Genomic DNA, 14,014 nt, shown 5'->3' on the forward strand with positions numbered 1-14,014 from the left:
CTAAGCAATATTATCTAGAAATTGTCATGAAATATGTTCTATTAAATAAATTGATAATGTTTAATCGGTACTCACCGGTTCTTTTGTTGCATTTTCAGACCATTTCTCACAATTCTTCGTAAATATTTGCGGCAAATTTTGTCGCCATAGACAGCTATACATCCATCTTTATTAATAAATGGAGCGCCCTTTACGATAGTTGTTAATGCCGCGGAGAAATCGTTAGGCATTTTGGCATGTGTTCAAGGCGTTCTTTCTGTTTTATTTTTTATATTGAAGATTGTGCATTTGTTGAATAGCGCCGTCTACGTCAGGTATGAGATCGAGTGTATAAATACACTCTTCCAAAATAATTATGATTCCGACCTGGCGCTGTTTAACTTCAATCTCTTTCACCTAAATTAGCGATGAATGCTAGCATTATAAAATATATATTATTAACGTCTGACGAAAAGAATAACCAACCGATCAGCTGACGAGAACGCGAATCACGTGATCTTCATATCAGCTTCGATCGCGAGTCAGAAGTGAAGAGCAACTGCCCAGAAAATCAGGAAAAAGCCGTGAAAATGTAAGTTCCCCTTCATTTCTTTCATTTTTTTTGTTGTTGCTAACGATGCATTTACACTATAAAATTATAATTTAAATAAGAGAAAGGAATATAGCTTGTACTTGTGATATAATATATAAATATCCTGTTCTCAGAGATTTCTAACCAAAAATACTACTGATGTCGCCTATGAGGTCCATACATGTAATGTTTGGACCTCATTGGTACTACTCAGTAGCACTATAGGCGACACCCCAATACTTACCCGTGCTAATAAACTGGGACTCCACTCACGCGCATTTGGGCCGCCCTAGCTTAGAACTAAGCAATATTATCTAGAAATTGTTAAACTCTAGTCATGAAATATGTTCTATTAAATAAATTGATAATGTTTAATCGGTACTCACCGGTTCTTTTGTTGCATTTTCAGACCATTTCTCACAATTCTTCGTAAATATTTGCGGCAAATTTTGTCGCCATAGACAGCTTAGCATCCATCTTTATTGATAAATGGAGCGCCCTTTACGATAGTTGTTAATGCCGTTAGGCATTTTGGCCTGTGTTCAAGGCGTTCTTTCTGTTTTATTTTTTATATTGAAGATTGTGCATTTGTTGAATAGCGCCGTCTACGTCAGGTATGAGATCGAGTGTATAAATACACTCTTCCAAAATAATTATGATTCCGACCTGGCGCTGTTTAACTTCAATCTCTTTCACCTAAATTAGCGATGAATGCTAGCATTATAAAATATATATTATTAACGTCTGACGAAAAGAATAACCAACCGATCAGCTGACGAGAACGCGAATCACGTGATCTTCATATCAGCTTCGATCGCGAGTCAGAAGAGAAGAGCAGCTGCCCAGAAAATCAGGAAAAAGCCGTGAAAATGTAAGTTCCCCTTCATTTCTTTCATTTTTTGTTGTTGCTAACGATGCATTTACACTATAAAATTATAATTTAAATAAGAGAAAGGAATATAGCTTGTACTTGTGATATAATATATAAATATCCTGTTCTCAGAGATTTCTAACCAAAAATACTACTGATGTCGCCTATGAGGTCCATACATGTAATGTTGGACCTCATTGGTACTAGGAGTGGTGCATTGTGTGGTCTGCAGTGACCCAGTGTTGCCTGAGTGTCAGTCTCGGCTCTGAACATGCTGAACAGCCAGAGGAAAGTCTGAAACGAGAAAGAGAGAGAACAGTTGAGAATCGAGATCTTATTTCGACATGTATTGTTACTGGACTTAGTCAAATTTCTAGTTTTTTTAATTATTTCTCCTCGTACACAGATGGCTCGCGAACGTGCAGCTGCCATTTTGGGGGTTGCAATGCAAAAAAAACCCGTTGGCGACGGGGGTCTTTGATTTTTCACTTTATTCTAAATAATTACATAAAAAATTCCCTAATAGAAAGTTGATTATTCTGTTTTTGCACCAAAACGGGAAAAAATGAACTTAAAAGGGAAAAAAAGGAGTGACTTACTTCGAGTTAGGCTGTCGTACAACTCCCATTATATCCGAAGGTGTTATAATACACAAACATATTATGGCCTTCGGAAAAACTTCTGGGTCGAAACCATTGGCCAATCAGATCATCCCTTCTAATATCTGGTTGGATTGCTTGTCGATCGTACGCAAGCGACAAACGTTCAAGTTTCAACTCATGGAAACATCTAGGCACTGTAAATGATGTAAGGGTCAAAGGGTGGAGTCTGTGGTCACTTTTATGAATATTCAGAACCAAGATGGCAACTTACAGATTCATCTCATGAAGAATTTGATTTTAACCAGTTTCCAGGCGGGAATATAGGGTAAGAAATTAGTCCAAGGGTACGATATAATTAAATACAGCGGTCGTAATAGGTTATGTACTTAGGTAATACTAATAAGATTAAACTTGTTTGTGGGGGTTCTTTTTAACTTTGCTATTTCTGCCATTTATCCCTGTACAGATCAAGTTAGAACTTCGGTCTCTGTAATTGGTGAGTGGAGCCAGCGGAGTTCAGCGGAACAACCAATATAATGGAGACCGAAGCTTTTGGTCTAAAACCAGTCTAGAATCTAGATCTAGACTGTCTATTTGCTTTTTTACCATCTTGTTTTGTTGTTTCCTTATAGAAATTACAAATGTATTTTTGCTTCTTTTTGTTATTAAATTTTTTTTTTGAAATTCCTTGTCTACAATTAGGAAAGTCCTCAATAAAATAGCACAATTCCTATCCAGGATAGATCTATATTAAAAGAATATAGATCGATGTGGAGCTACATTATTTCTACAGAGTGAAGGTATCTAAACCTTTTACAACACTCGACTCTGCCCAGTGACTAATCTGCAACTAATTGCTTGTGGTATTACTGAAGATGCAGATTGAGGCTCTACGCTGCACTGTATTGATGGCACAGGTTTTTAATCCTGCTCTTGACTTGATGGTTGATATTGATGGCTAAAAGATTTGTAATAAATTGATAATAGTAGTTTTTTTCCATTTCATGTAGACAAGGCAATACTGAATTTCAAAAACTAAGAAAATATTCACTTAGTCTGGTGGATGTAATGGCAGCTGGGCATGATAACGAATTTGGATTTTTTTTTCGGGTGAATAGTTTAAAATATTATGTGCACATGAAGTTATTTTGTGACTCGTATTTTGTGCGCTTTGACTTTATTAGTTGAGGTAATGCAATCGCATTCCAAAAGGAAGACAACAAACATACTCAATTGTGTCTGTTTGACCATGATCATGCATTTGACCTACGAGCTCCCGGAAATTTCATGGTTGTCTAACCTTGATTTAGCTTAAAAACTAAAAGCCTTGGGATCATTGTATTTACTGACAGCATACAGGGCTCCACAAACCTCAGCTTTTTGCACAAAGTTAATCGATTCCCAGGGAGTGGAGGATGTGCATACATTGTGTGCGGGAATGACTGATTGAATCCAATGACCGGGTTAACAATATATCTGTAAAGCGCTTAGACACATCGTTGCGATGTATTAAGCGCTATATAAAAGCGGATTATTATTAATTTTATTATTATTATTACTTATTATTTGTACTGCACTTTTCCCATTAGGCCCAAAGCGCTTACAATGAATTAATTAAATGTAATATTTTAAAAACTACAAAGTACGAAAGAGATGAGTTTTTTATTTACTTTTTGAAAATTGCAAATATTGGAGACTGTCTAATTATTATTATCATCCCTTTAATAAACAGTCATAAACATGAAAATAGTTTTTCATAAAATTATCCACAGGTAAAGAACAGAGAGCATGAACTCCAAGTCAAGAAAGAAGAGCTGCTGCTTATGAGAAAGGAGCATGATGAAGATATCAAAGAAAGGGAGAGGATTATCACCGCAGCCAGAGAGAATCAACCTGGTGTACAAGGGAAGAAAATGTAAGATATTAATTTTGTTCCTTGGCTTGCTAATGCAATATAAATGTTAATGAGAATGTCCCACTCTTCCTTATCTGCAGTCGAGATAATCATGATGATGTAGGAAGAAATTATGTAATATTTTAATTTGTTTCTTGGTTTGCTAAATACAATGTAATTGTTAATGTGAATTACTCAATCTTCCCTATCTGTCTGTTAGGAGAAAAGCAATTCTAGATGAATATCAAGGGTCATTCTGTGTCTTTGTTATTTTTTCTTCAAGAAAACACCAATGAACACCTTGGAAAATGAAAAAAAATACATTATAGGTTTATATAGGCATGATTAACAATTTATTTTGGAAATTAATGTACTGAATGAGACCCTTTTAATTTTGGACAAAACATCACATTTTGACAGATTTTTTTCCATCAAAATATATGCCCTAATGGTATATACATTTAGAAAATATTCTTATTTTTTTTAATTTGATTTGTGTACACTCCAATTTTCTTTCAGGTTTGATGAAGTATTTAGACTTGTTGATAGCTGCTATCATCTACAGCTCTTGATTTGTGAACTTCAAGAACAACTTGCATTTGCAAAGGAATCGTGCGAAGAAAAGGACAGTATTTGTTTACTTAAAGGTATAGTAGCTGTGAGATTTATTCAGTGAAGAGTAATTATGTTGATTGTTTTCAAGAAAATAAGAATCATTTCTCTGTGTACTTTCAAGAGTGGAAAATGTAGATAAATGCCTTGCCAAAGGACACAAGTGCTGCCGTGGGATATGAACCCGGACCTTGTGGGTCAAAGTCGGGAGACTTATCCACTGAGCCACAACACTTCTTCCAAGTGGTGTTAGACCAAGTGGATAATAAACAAAATGGATATAGCTTCTTTAGCATCAGAATAAATGGTAAATGGGCTAAATCAAATGGCAATTAGAACTAATGTGTAGTTGACAAACTAGGATGAGGTCATGTGGGATGAGTCCAAATGGAAAGAACCTGAAGTGGGTGTACTGTAGACAAGCAGAAAATTACTAATAAATATTTTAAACTTTGTAACTCCTTCCTGAATTTCCAATTTTGTATTTGCAGGTCTAACTGAAGCCCAAGATGTTCCTGAAAATATGGACCCATCTACCATGTTATCTGCCTGGTATCAACAGATGAAGAAACATGTTCAGGATAGGATTAGCCAACAGTGTAAGATCACGTTCTTAATATAATTTTCTTGTGGTATCATATAATGTTTTGTGGTCATTGTCAGGCCACTAGAGGAGAAGCAGCCTGTTACATGAAAAGAAACCATTAATAAGATGATGATGATGTTTTGGGACTATCGACCAAATATGGTGTGACAACTGACAAATCTGTACAAACTTTTAAAGAGTGTTTGTTTATACTTGGTATTTTTGTATGTTTGCTTTTATTTCTGTTTGAAACTTCAAATAATTCAATAAAAAATGTTTTTACATATAAAGTATACAAAAATATTCCAGGATATAAAACAAAACACCATAATCATAGTATATAAATAATGCACATACACCGATGCGAAGTATAAACTTTTCTTTAAAAAATATGCAATCAATGAACGCAAGATACTGCAACACCTGACTGACATACTCATTTTAGTGAATTGTTTTATGTTCATGGACTACCTGATAGGATGGTGTATAAAATAAATGTCAAGTAGGATCACATATCAAGTTTGTGACATGTTAAAGCTAAAATCTGATCAATTTTTTTTCATGTATAATTATATTCATGTATGTAGACCACTGTGTGGATGAAGATTGTTTCTACAATGTCAGACTGTCCTCAGACAACCAAGGAAGAGAAGAAAGGTGTGCGCCAACAAGCTTGACCTTTTTGACAAGACACAGAGGCTACTGCCTTCATCTCACTATAGAAGAAACTAGGTAAATAAAAAAATTAAAACAATTAAATGGTTTATTAAACATGAAACATATACAATGCATTGTGTGCAGGAATGACTGATTGAATCCGATGATCGAGGTAATAATCTGTAAGCACACAATGGGTGATTTCAAGTCCGGTGTTGGCGTTGGTGTTGGTGTTGGAAGCACAATTTTGATTGCTTCCCCTTGCTCTAAAACCTATTCTGAGTTTGTAAAACTGAACCAGATCACATTATTGACATCTCAACAACTAGTGCGTGACTTTTCATGACCATCTTCATTTTATGTTTGGTGTTATACTTGTGTAAAAGTTGACCTAACACCAACACCAAAAGGTCAACACTGAACTTGAAATCACCCATTATATTGTTATTATTGTTATAGAAAAGTGTTCATAGTATAATTGGTATTTTCATTGCACACAGGTCACCGTCCACAGATGGTATTCAACCCACTCTGCACCATGCTTTCACATCAGACATCCACCTTGAAGGGTTAGAGTTGAAAGGTCAAGAGTACCTAGGAAGGGGTCGGGCTGCCCAAGAGTTCATCATCGAAGAGGTGTGGCCATTAATGGATGAAAATATCTCTTTATGAGAATGGCTTCATAGTTTGATGGAAAAATTCAATAAGCGTACTCCACGGTCGTACGAGGGAGCATTTTATAAAACATAATTTTCACTGACTGCTGTTATAAGCTACTCAGAATTCCTTGCTTCTGATTGGTTGGGAGCAAATTAGTCAGTGAAAATCACCAACACAAATATCACTGACAAAACTTGCAGAGGAGTTCAAGACAGAACTGCGCTTCCAGAGTTCCACCGAGATGGCCCTCAAATAAGTTAGTGAGGCCAATCTGGTAGGGCCATATGAATGAAAATAATATAGGGTATTTGTATAGCACACTTATCCACCTTGTCAGGTGCTCAAGTTGTTCAATTATTACCTCGGTCATTGCTCACAGCTTTTTTTTTTAAGGAATTCATGCCGGTTCCCATTTTCCTCTGTTTCAAAGTCCGGAGACTAATCCACTTGGCCACAATGCTCCACACCAACTTGTGTGCCATCCATGCCAAGAGGTTTACCATATGCTAAAAGATAATTCATGAAACACACCCTAGGACTGGCAGCAAACGCATGGTAGAGGCAATTTGTTCTTGATGCAGATCAGTTGCTAAACATACTTTTTTTCTAACATATCACAATATATTGGGGGAAGTTATGATTGAGATCAGAATCAAGCTTAGGTTAGTATTTAAAGGTCAAGTCCACCCCAGAAAAATGTTGATTTGAATAAATAGAGAAAAATAAAACTAGCATAATGCTGAAAATGTTATCAAAATTGGATGTAAAATAAGAAAGTTATGACATTTTAAAGTTTCGCTTAATTTCACAAAACAGTTATATGCATATCCTGGTCGGTATGCAAATGAGACTATGATGTAATCCACTCACTATTTCTTTTGCATTTTATTACATAAAATATGAAATATTATAATGTTCTCCTCATTGTCAAGTGAAACAATTATTAATTCCTCCCTGAACATGTGGAATTAGCATTGTTTAATAATTCAGTCAAGTTGGTCTTTGTTGTCAAATATGTAAAAAATGAAATATTGTATAAGTCAAACAATAAAAATCAAAAGAAATAGTGAGTGAACGACATCATCCGCTGCCTCATTTGAATGTCACTGAATTGTGCATATCATTGCTCTGTGAAAAATAAGCGAAACTTTAAGAAGTCATATCTTTTTTATTTTACATCCGATTTTTAAGAAATTTTCAGTGTTATACTAGTTTGATTTTTCTCTATTAATTCAAATAAATATTTTTCTGGGGTGGACTTAACCTTTAGGTTTGTGCAGATTTGGTTTAATTGCAATAACAGCCAAGTCTGTGATGCATTAGTGGTGTTGTTCATCGATTGATGCAACAAGGACCTATTCATCTTGGGTGTTGAACATTAGGGGTTCGTTGCCAAATGCACTTATCATTCACCAGCGCGAGAAACAGTTACAAAACACACTGAACAGTTCCAAATGTGCGATGTATTTACAACGTTTAATTGCAGATCACCTCTTGCGACTACCTCACGGTTTCACCAATTGTGTGTGTGTGTGTGCGCAGTTTAGCTCGTGTAATTCAGCAAGTGTATTCAGCAGGCGGTTTGACTGAAAGCTATAGAGAAAATAACATAAATGATAGATGGTCTATAATACAAGAAAAAAGATACTAGTACTTACTTATAAACAACTAAGTAAATATAAAAGTAAACAGTTCAATACAATTTATATACAACCCATACCAATGCATACGTAATAGTTGACTGTTATCAGCACGTGAATAAAATCCTAATTATTCATATCTCCATCTTAATTTGGGAAACATAATTATATCATGGTAAATATCAATAAACTCAAGCTGTGAAAGTATTTTAAAGTCAAATAAAGAACCCATCAATGCATAATGATATGGTTATAACTCACTAACAACTGAGAAGAGTATTCAATTAATACTTAATACACTAGTTCTGATAAACTGATAGATACTACTGCTGAAACAATTCTTATACATAAAGATAAATATAAAATAACTCACCAACTGTTAGAACCCGATTAACAACAGCTTAATCAGGACTACTCTCTTTTTCAAAGTCCAACCTCTCCTCTTAAGAGTGATTTTGAACACAATGAATAATGCTCTTGCTTGAACCCAGTATAAATGCATCTTCTTCCACACAAAGAGAATTATGGGAAAGTTACACCCTTTGGTCACTGCGTTGGTCATCGGATCTATCACTACTTAAACATATATACCCAATTAGACACTGCTAAACACTGGAGTGAAGGAATTTGGAGGATACATATAATACACATGCTATATGCTCTGCTTAAAACTAAGGTGTCCTAATTCTAACTCCCATACTCAGGGTGCTACATAACTTTTTAGAAGCACTGACTGGGCAAGTAAATTTTTGAATAGTTCAAATATACTTGCCCAAAAATCTATTTTCACCTGCCCGAAAAAATCATTGAAAAAAAAGTTTTACCTCTTCAAAAGAAAGTATTGCGGTTTTATAAACCATTGACCTTTTTCTCTCTTGACATGAACTGATCATGGGTTCAGGGTCAATATCACATCATATCGACCCTAATTTTGGTCATTCTACTGTGAAAATTTTGCTTGCCCAATTCGGGCAAGTAGTTTTGGTCTTTACTTCAAAACACTTACATTGTACCCGACTCTGACTTTTCCTTGCCCCGGGCAATCGGGCAAGTGCTTATGTAGCACCCTGCCCATGCTATATAATGTATATATATATATATGCTGCTACATTACCGGCCCCAAATTGACAGACATCAGGATGTTGATTTCTACAAAATATCATAAGCGGCAAAGATCCCTAAGTAACAACAATGAATATAAACAATAAAACATACATAGCAAACATCTTGGAAATTAGAAACATTAAAATAAACATCAAGAAGACATAAAAGATGATTATAAAGATTAAATAATTATACTCATTATTTCATGCCAATAATCATTGATATACTCTAGAACTGCTAATAACCAACACAAATACAAGACAATATATTTTATGTGATAACGAGAAGGTTGGAAATGCATCAAGTTGCATGAAAATTACACAAAAATGAATTTAAGTGAATGATGGCTGCGCACATGCAGGGGTAGATGAGCTCTATACCTCATTCATCTTGAGCAGCGTTGTGCTCACTACTTTCAAGCAGGCAAAGCTTGTTTATAGGACGCACGTAAAACCTAACCCTAAAAAATCTTCTTGGCACATTGAAAACGAATCAGTATCGAGATTGTGAGCCACTTCAAGGTGCACTGCCCTGCTTGCAAGGCATGTGAAGATACATCCATATCTCTTCACTGTTTTCCGCCCTTCCTTAACATAGAATGGCCCAAAATAATCAATGCCAACACTAGAAAATGGTGGTTTGTCAGGTGTGACTGTCTTTAGGTAAATCTGCCATGAACTGTTGCCCTCTGGCAGCATTCCTCTTCTTACATCTGAAACTTCTTTCAATTGTTTTGCGTACTGTAGCTCCACCATTAATGATCCAGAACCGCTCTCTCAAGGAGTTCATGTAGCACCTGCACCACAATGTCCCACCAATATGTGATGATGAGCAGCTTGGTGACATGGTGTCCACTTGGAATGATCTCGGGGTGTTTGCTATCATATGGTACTGATGAATTAGCCAGTCTTCCACCAACGCGCAACACTCCATCTACTATGACAGGATTAACCTTTGCTAAGCTAAGACCAGAGGTCTTCTTAGCACTCCTATCAACAACTTTCAGCTCATTAGGGAACTCTCTCGCTGAGCGTACTTAACAATAGCCACTTCAGCCTCCTGCAGCTCTGCAGGAGAAAGCACATTGTTGGTGCATGGCTCTTTGTTTTCTGACCTCTTCAAGCAAAGCTATCTCAAGAATCGCCTGATCCAGGCAGCGCCCTTCTTGAGTCTCGTCAATGGTGATTATTGTTTCAGGAGATCATCCTGTCACTACTGACAAAGTTGCTCTTTGCTATCTATTTCACTTCAAGGTCTCCTTGAAGTTCTTGCATCGATCAAAGGAGATGCAAGGGTTGTGGCCATTGATCCTGTTTCTTCCACAGGAAATCAGGCCCATTAAGCCATCTTGATTTGGAAGTCATTTCACCTGCAGACAAGCCTCTAGACCCCTCATCTGCGGAATTCGACTTCGTTTTTACAAATCGCCACTGCGCAACATCAGTTGCAGCACAGATCTTAGATACATGATTAGCCACAAATGTATGAAAGTGCCTACTCTCATTTAAATATGCTGATGTAGAATCTGTGTAGTAAGTGGTTGTGGCTATCAGCAGCTTCAACTCTTTCAGGATGGTCTGGCCATGCAGGACTGCCAGAACAGCTCCTGAGAGCTCTAGATTTGGTATTATAGTCTTCACTGGCGCTAGCCTTGTCTTCCCCATAACAAAGGCACTGTGAACCTTTCCTTCCGCATCCTCTGTACGGAGAAAGGCCACTGCTGCATACGTTCTCTGGGAAGCATCGCAAAAGATGTGTAAGTCGTGTCTTGATGTCTCTGCATTTGTATTTAGTTTCAGACACCACTGAATCTGCAGTCCTTGCAGTTTGCTTCCATAAAACTTGTTCAGCTTCACCAACAACTTGATCCCATCCTATGCCTTCTATGCAAACATCCTGCAAGAGAATCTTTGCTACCAGCAAAAACTGGGGCTACAAATCCGAGAGGATCGTATGAAACACTGGTCACCGAGGATTTACCTTGAAAGTGAAGATGTCAGCTTCATTATTCCAAGATACCCCAAGAGTTCGCTCCATGGGAGGACTATCAAAGTCGAGGTCAATTACAGATGCTGTTTGCTTGGAAGGAGGGATACTGGCAATGACATCATAGTCATCACTGACCCACTTCGTGAGTCGAAATCCTCCAGCTGACAGCACCTTACGTAGACCTCTTGAAAGGTCTTTTAGTATCTTGTCGTGTTGCCACAGACATAAGGCAGTCATCTACGTATAAAAGTTATCTTTCACTGCCTTCGTCGCTTCCTCGAGCCCCACTCCGCCATTTTCCTCGGCAGCCTTCCTCAGTGCAAAAGCTGCACATCTTGGAGAGGAAGTGGCACCAAACAAGTGAACCAACATCATGTAGGTCCTTGGACAAGTCTCCTTTAGGCCACCAGAGAAATCGCAGCGCATCACTGTCTTTAGGTGCTACCTTCACCTGGTGAAACATTGCTTCAATGTCGGCCATCAAGGCAACCCTTTCTTCTCTGAATCTTTTCAAGACGCCAACTAGGTTATTATTGTAATCAAGTCCTTGGAGTAGCTGGTCGTTCCGTGATGTGCCATGGCTCCAGGCCGCACAATCAAAGACTACTCGTACCTTACCTTTCTGTGGATGGACAACTGGATGATGAGGCATGTACCATGTCTTTCCTGAATGACATGTACTATCCACATCAGACACTTCTTGAGCATAGCCTTTCTCTATGTAACCCGCCACAGTTTCTGTATACTTCTCATGCATCACTTGGTCCTTAGCCAAGCGCCTCTGTAATCGCATTTTCTTGCCATCGGGCAGATTGACATCCGGATGACACCAGGGCAATCCAATCTCATAGTGCCTATCGACCTTTTTGACTGTTTCTTTGAAGATCGCTTGAACTCGCTGATCTTCTACTGACAGCCCCCTTTTATCCTCATGGCAGTGCTCCATAGTCTTTGGAGCAAGTCATCACCCATAAATGTATGAGTGAAGTTAGAAGTGAACCCTGACCTCTGTCTACTTTGGTCCTAGGTTGGTCCTAGTGGGTCCATCACAATACTGTATGCATAGCATATGGTTCTCCCTTCTTACCTTGTCTGTCTTCCTTAACCCAAAATGCTTCCGGAGTATCCCCTCCAATGAGGAGCATTACTTCATTGGAATCGATTTAAGGGATGGTGATGTCATCATCAGAAATCGGCAACTTCTCGACTGTCCACACCCCTTCTAAGTCAATGCATTTAGTTTCCTTAATTCCAGAGACTGAGAGTTGGATCTCTGTACCACTCATCTCCTTGTTCTCCTGGTTAATAGTAGACAGATTAAACCTTTTCTTGTCACCTTTTATACCCAGTTTCTGGGCGAATCTCTTGTCACAAAGTGAGACATCACTTCCCCCATCAAGACCCCAAGTTTTGACTTCTCGACCACAATTTCTTACTTTAACAGGGGTTATTCTCAGACAGACCTTCCTATTAACTGATGCAGCCAGACTGGTAGCCGATGGTTGGTTTGAAACATTCCCAACCTTGTCATTTCTGTCATCACTGGCCCCGGTTGAGTCCTAGGTTGGTCCTAGTGGGTCCATCACAATACTGTACGCATAGCATATGGTTCTCCCTTCTTACCTTGTCTGTCTTCCTTAACCCAAAAAGCTTCCGGAGTATCCCGATAGCCGATGGTTGGTTCGAAACATTCCCAACCTTGTCATTTCTGTCATCACTGGCCCCGGTTGATGCATCCAGCCGTAGGAATTAAAGGACATGGTGCTTACCTCTACAGTCCTGATCACACAAGGACTTTATAATGTATATATGCCGCTACAGCGGGGTTTGGTGTAGTTAGGCTTGGTGGGTCCCAGATGGCTAGTCGGGCCAATCTGCGCCCTGAATAGTCTCTGGCAGTGTGGACAGGGAATATTGGCAGGTGCTGTAAGGTTGGAAATCCTTGCCTCCCTGTAAATTAGCAATCAATAGTAACTTTTATGGAATCATTTATTCTAGTCAGCTGTTGTCATGATGTTAGTTTATATGAACATTTGCTTTATTGCAACGTGTGCCCTGGTGAAGATACAGGCATAAAGAGCCATAGCATTATTTACAAAGAAAATGTGAGACATGATTTGATTTCCATAACCGTGTTCTCTATAGTGCTAATCTCCCATAGTTTCGCAGGCAAGGAAGCATAACTGTCGTTTTAACTATCAAGAGAAGCTTTGTTACATGAGTGCAAAATGAGCTTAAGTTATTTGTGTCATTCTCATTTCATGTTACATATTTGTTGCATTTTCACTTGAAAATTATGAATCAACAGTACTTTGTTCATGTCTCCCAGTCATTCACTCAATATATGTTTTGTACGTGTATGCATATCTGAATTGTTAATTTTTCTGAGATAAAGACACTGAATGATAAGCCCGTTTTTGTGTTATTTGTAGTTCTTGTATTAATTTTTGATAGTTTCCCATTTATCAGACACAGTTAAGGTTTTGTTTGTGAGAACATTTCTTTCATGATATGGAAGAGAGTTGTGCAGATATGAAAGGGAAGAGAAGTCAAGAGAGATGTGATGTTTGTCTATATTTAATAAAATAAAGAGTTATTGTTAAAATGATTATTATTGATATGAAAGTATGACTGCATCGTTTGAGAAATTAACAGGCTAGATAACTTATATTTTTGTGGTACAGGCATCTCTAACTTCTGGAGAGCGCTATGCCAAGATGCAGGCATTCCAGATAATAAATTATTGTGTTGTTGGCTTTCCATACTAGTTGGGGTTCATTTGCATCAAAAATGTTTCCAGATAAGATGTATTCCACTGCCCTGTCTTA

At 37.7% G+C, this 14,014-nt stretch overlaps 1 protein-coding gene across 2 annotated transcripts in view; it reads left to right on the forward strand.

Moving 5' to 3' along the window:
* Positions 1 to 13,595, forward strand: part of LOC129264164 (uncharacterized) — a 19,485-nt gene extending 5,890 nt beyond the window's left edge. For both annotated transcript variants that reach the window (XM_064102845.1, XM_064102846.1), the window contains exons 2-6: positions 3,817 to 3,959; positions 4,458 to 4,585; positions 5,042 to 5,149; positions 5,724 to 5,868; positions 6,294 to 13,595. In XM_064102845.1, the coding sequence (XP_063958915.1) occupies positions 3,868 to 3,959; positions 4,458 to 4,585; positions 5,042 to 5,149; positions 5,724 to 5,868; positions 6,294 to 6,465 (645 nt within the window). In that variant the 5' untranslated portion in view covers positions 3,817 to 3,867 and the 3' untranslated portion in view covers positions 6,466 to 13,595. The remainder of the gene's footprint in view (positions 1 to 3,816; positions 3,960 to 4,457; positions 4,586 to 5,041; positions 5,150 to 5,723; positions 5,869 to 6,293) is intronic.
* Positions 13,596 to 14,014: the final 419 nt, after the last annotated feature.

Source organism: Lytechinus pictus, chromosome 7, assembly GCF_037042905.1.
Source record: "Lytechinus pictus isolate F3 Inbred chromosome 7, Lp3.0, whole genome shotgun sequence".
Taxonomy (NCBI): Eukaryota; Metazoa; Echinodermata; class Echinoidea; order Temnopleuroida; family Toxopneustidae; genus Lytechinus; species Lytechinus pictus.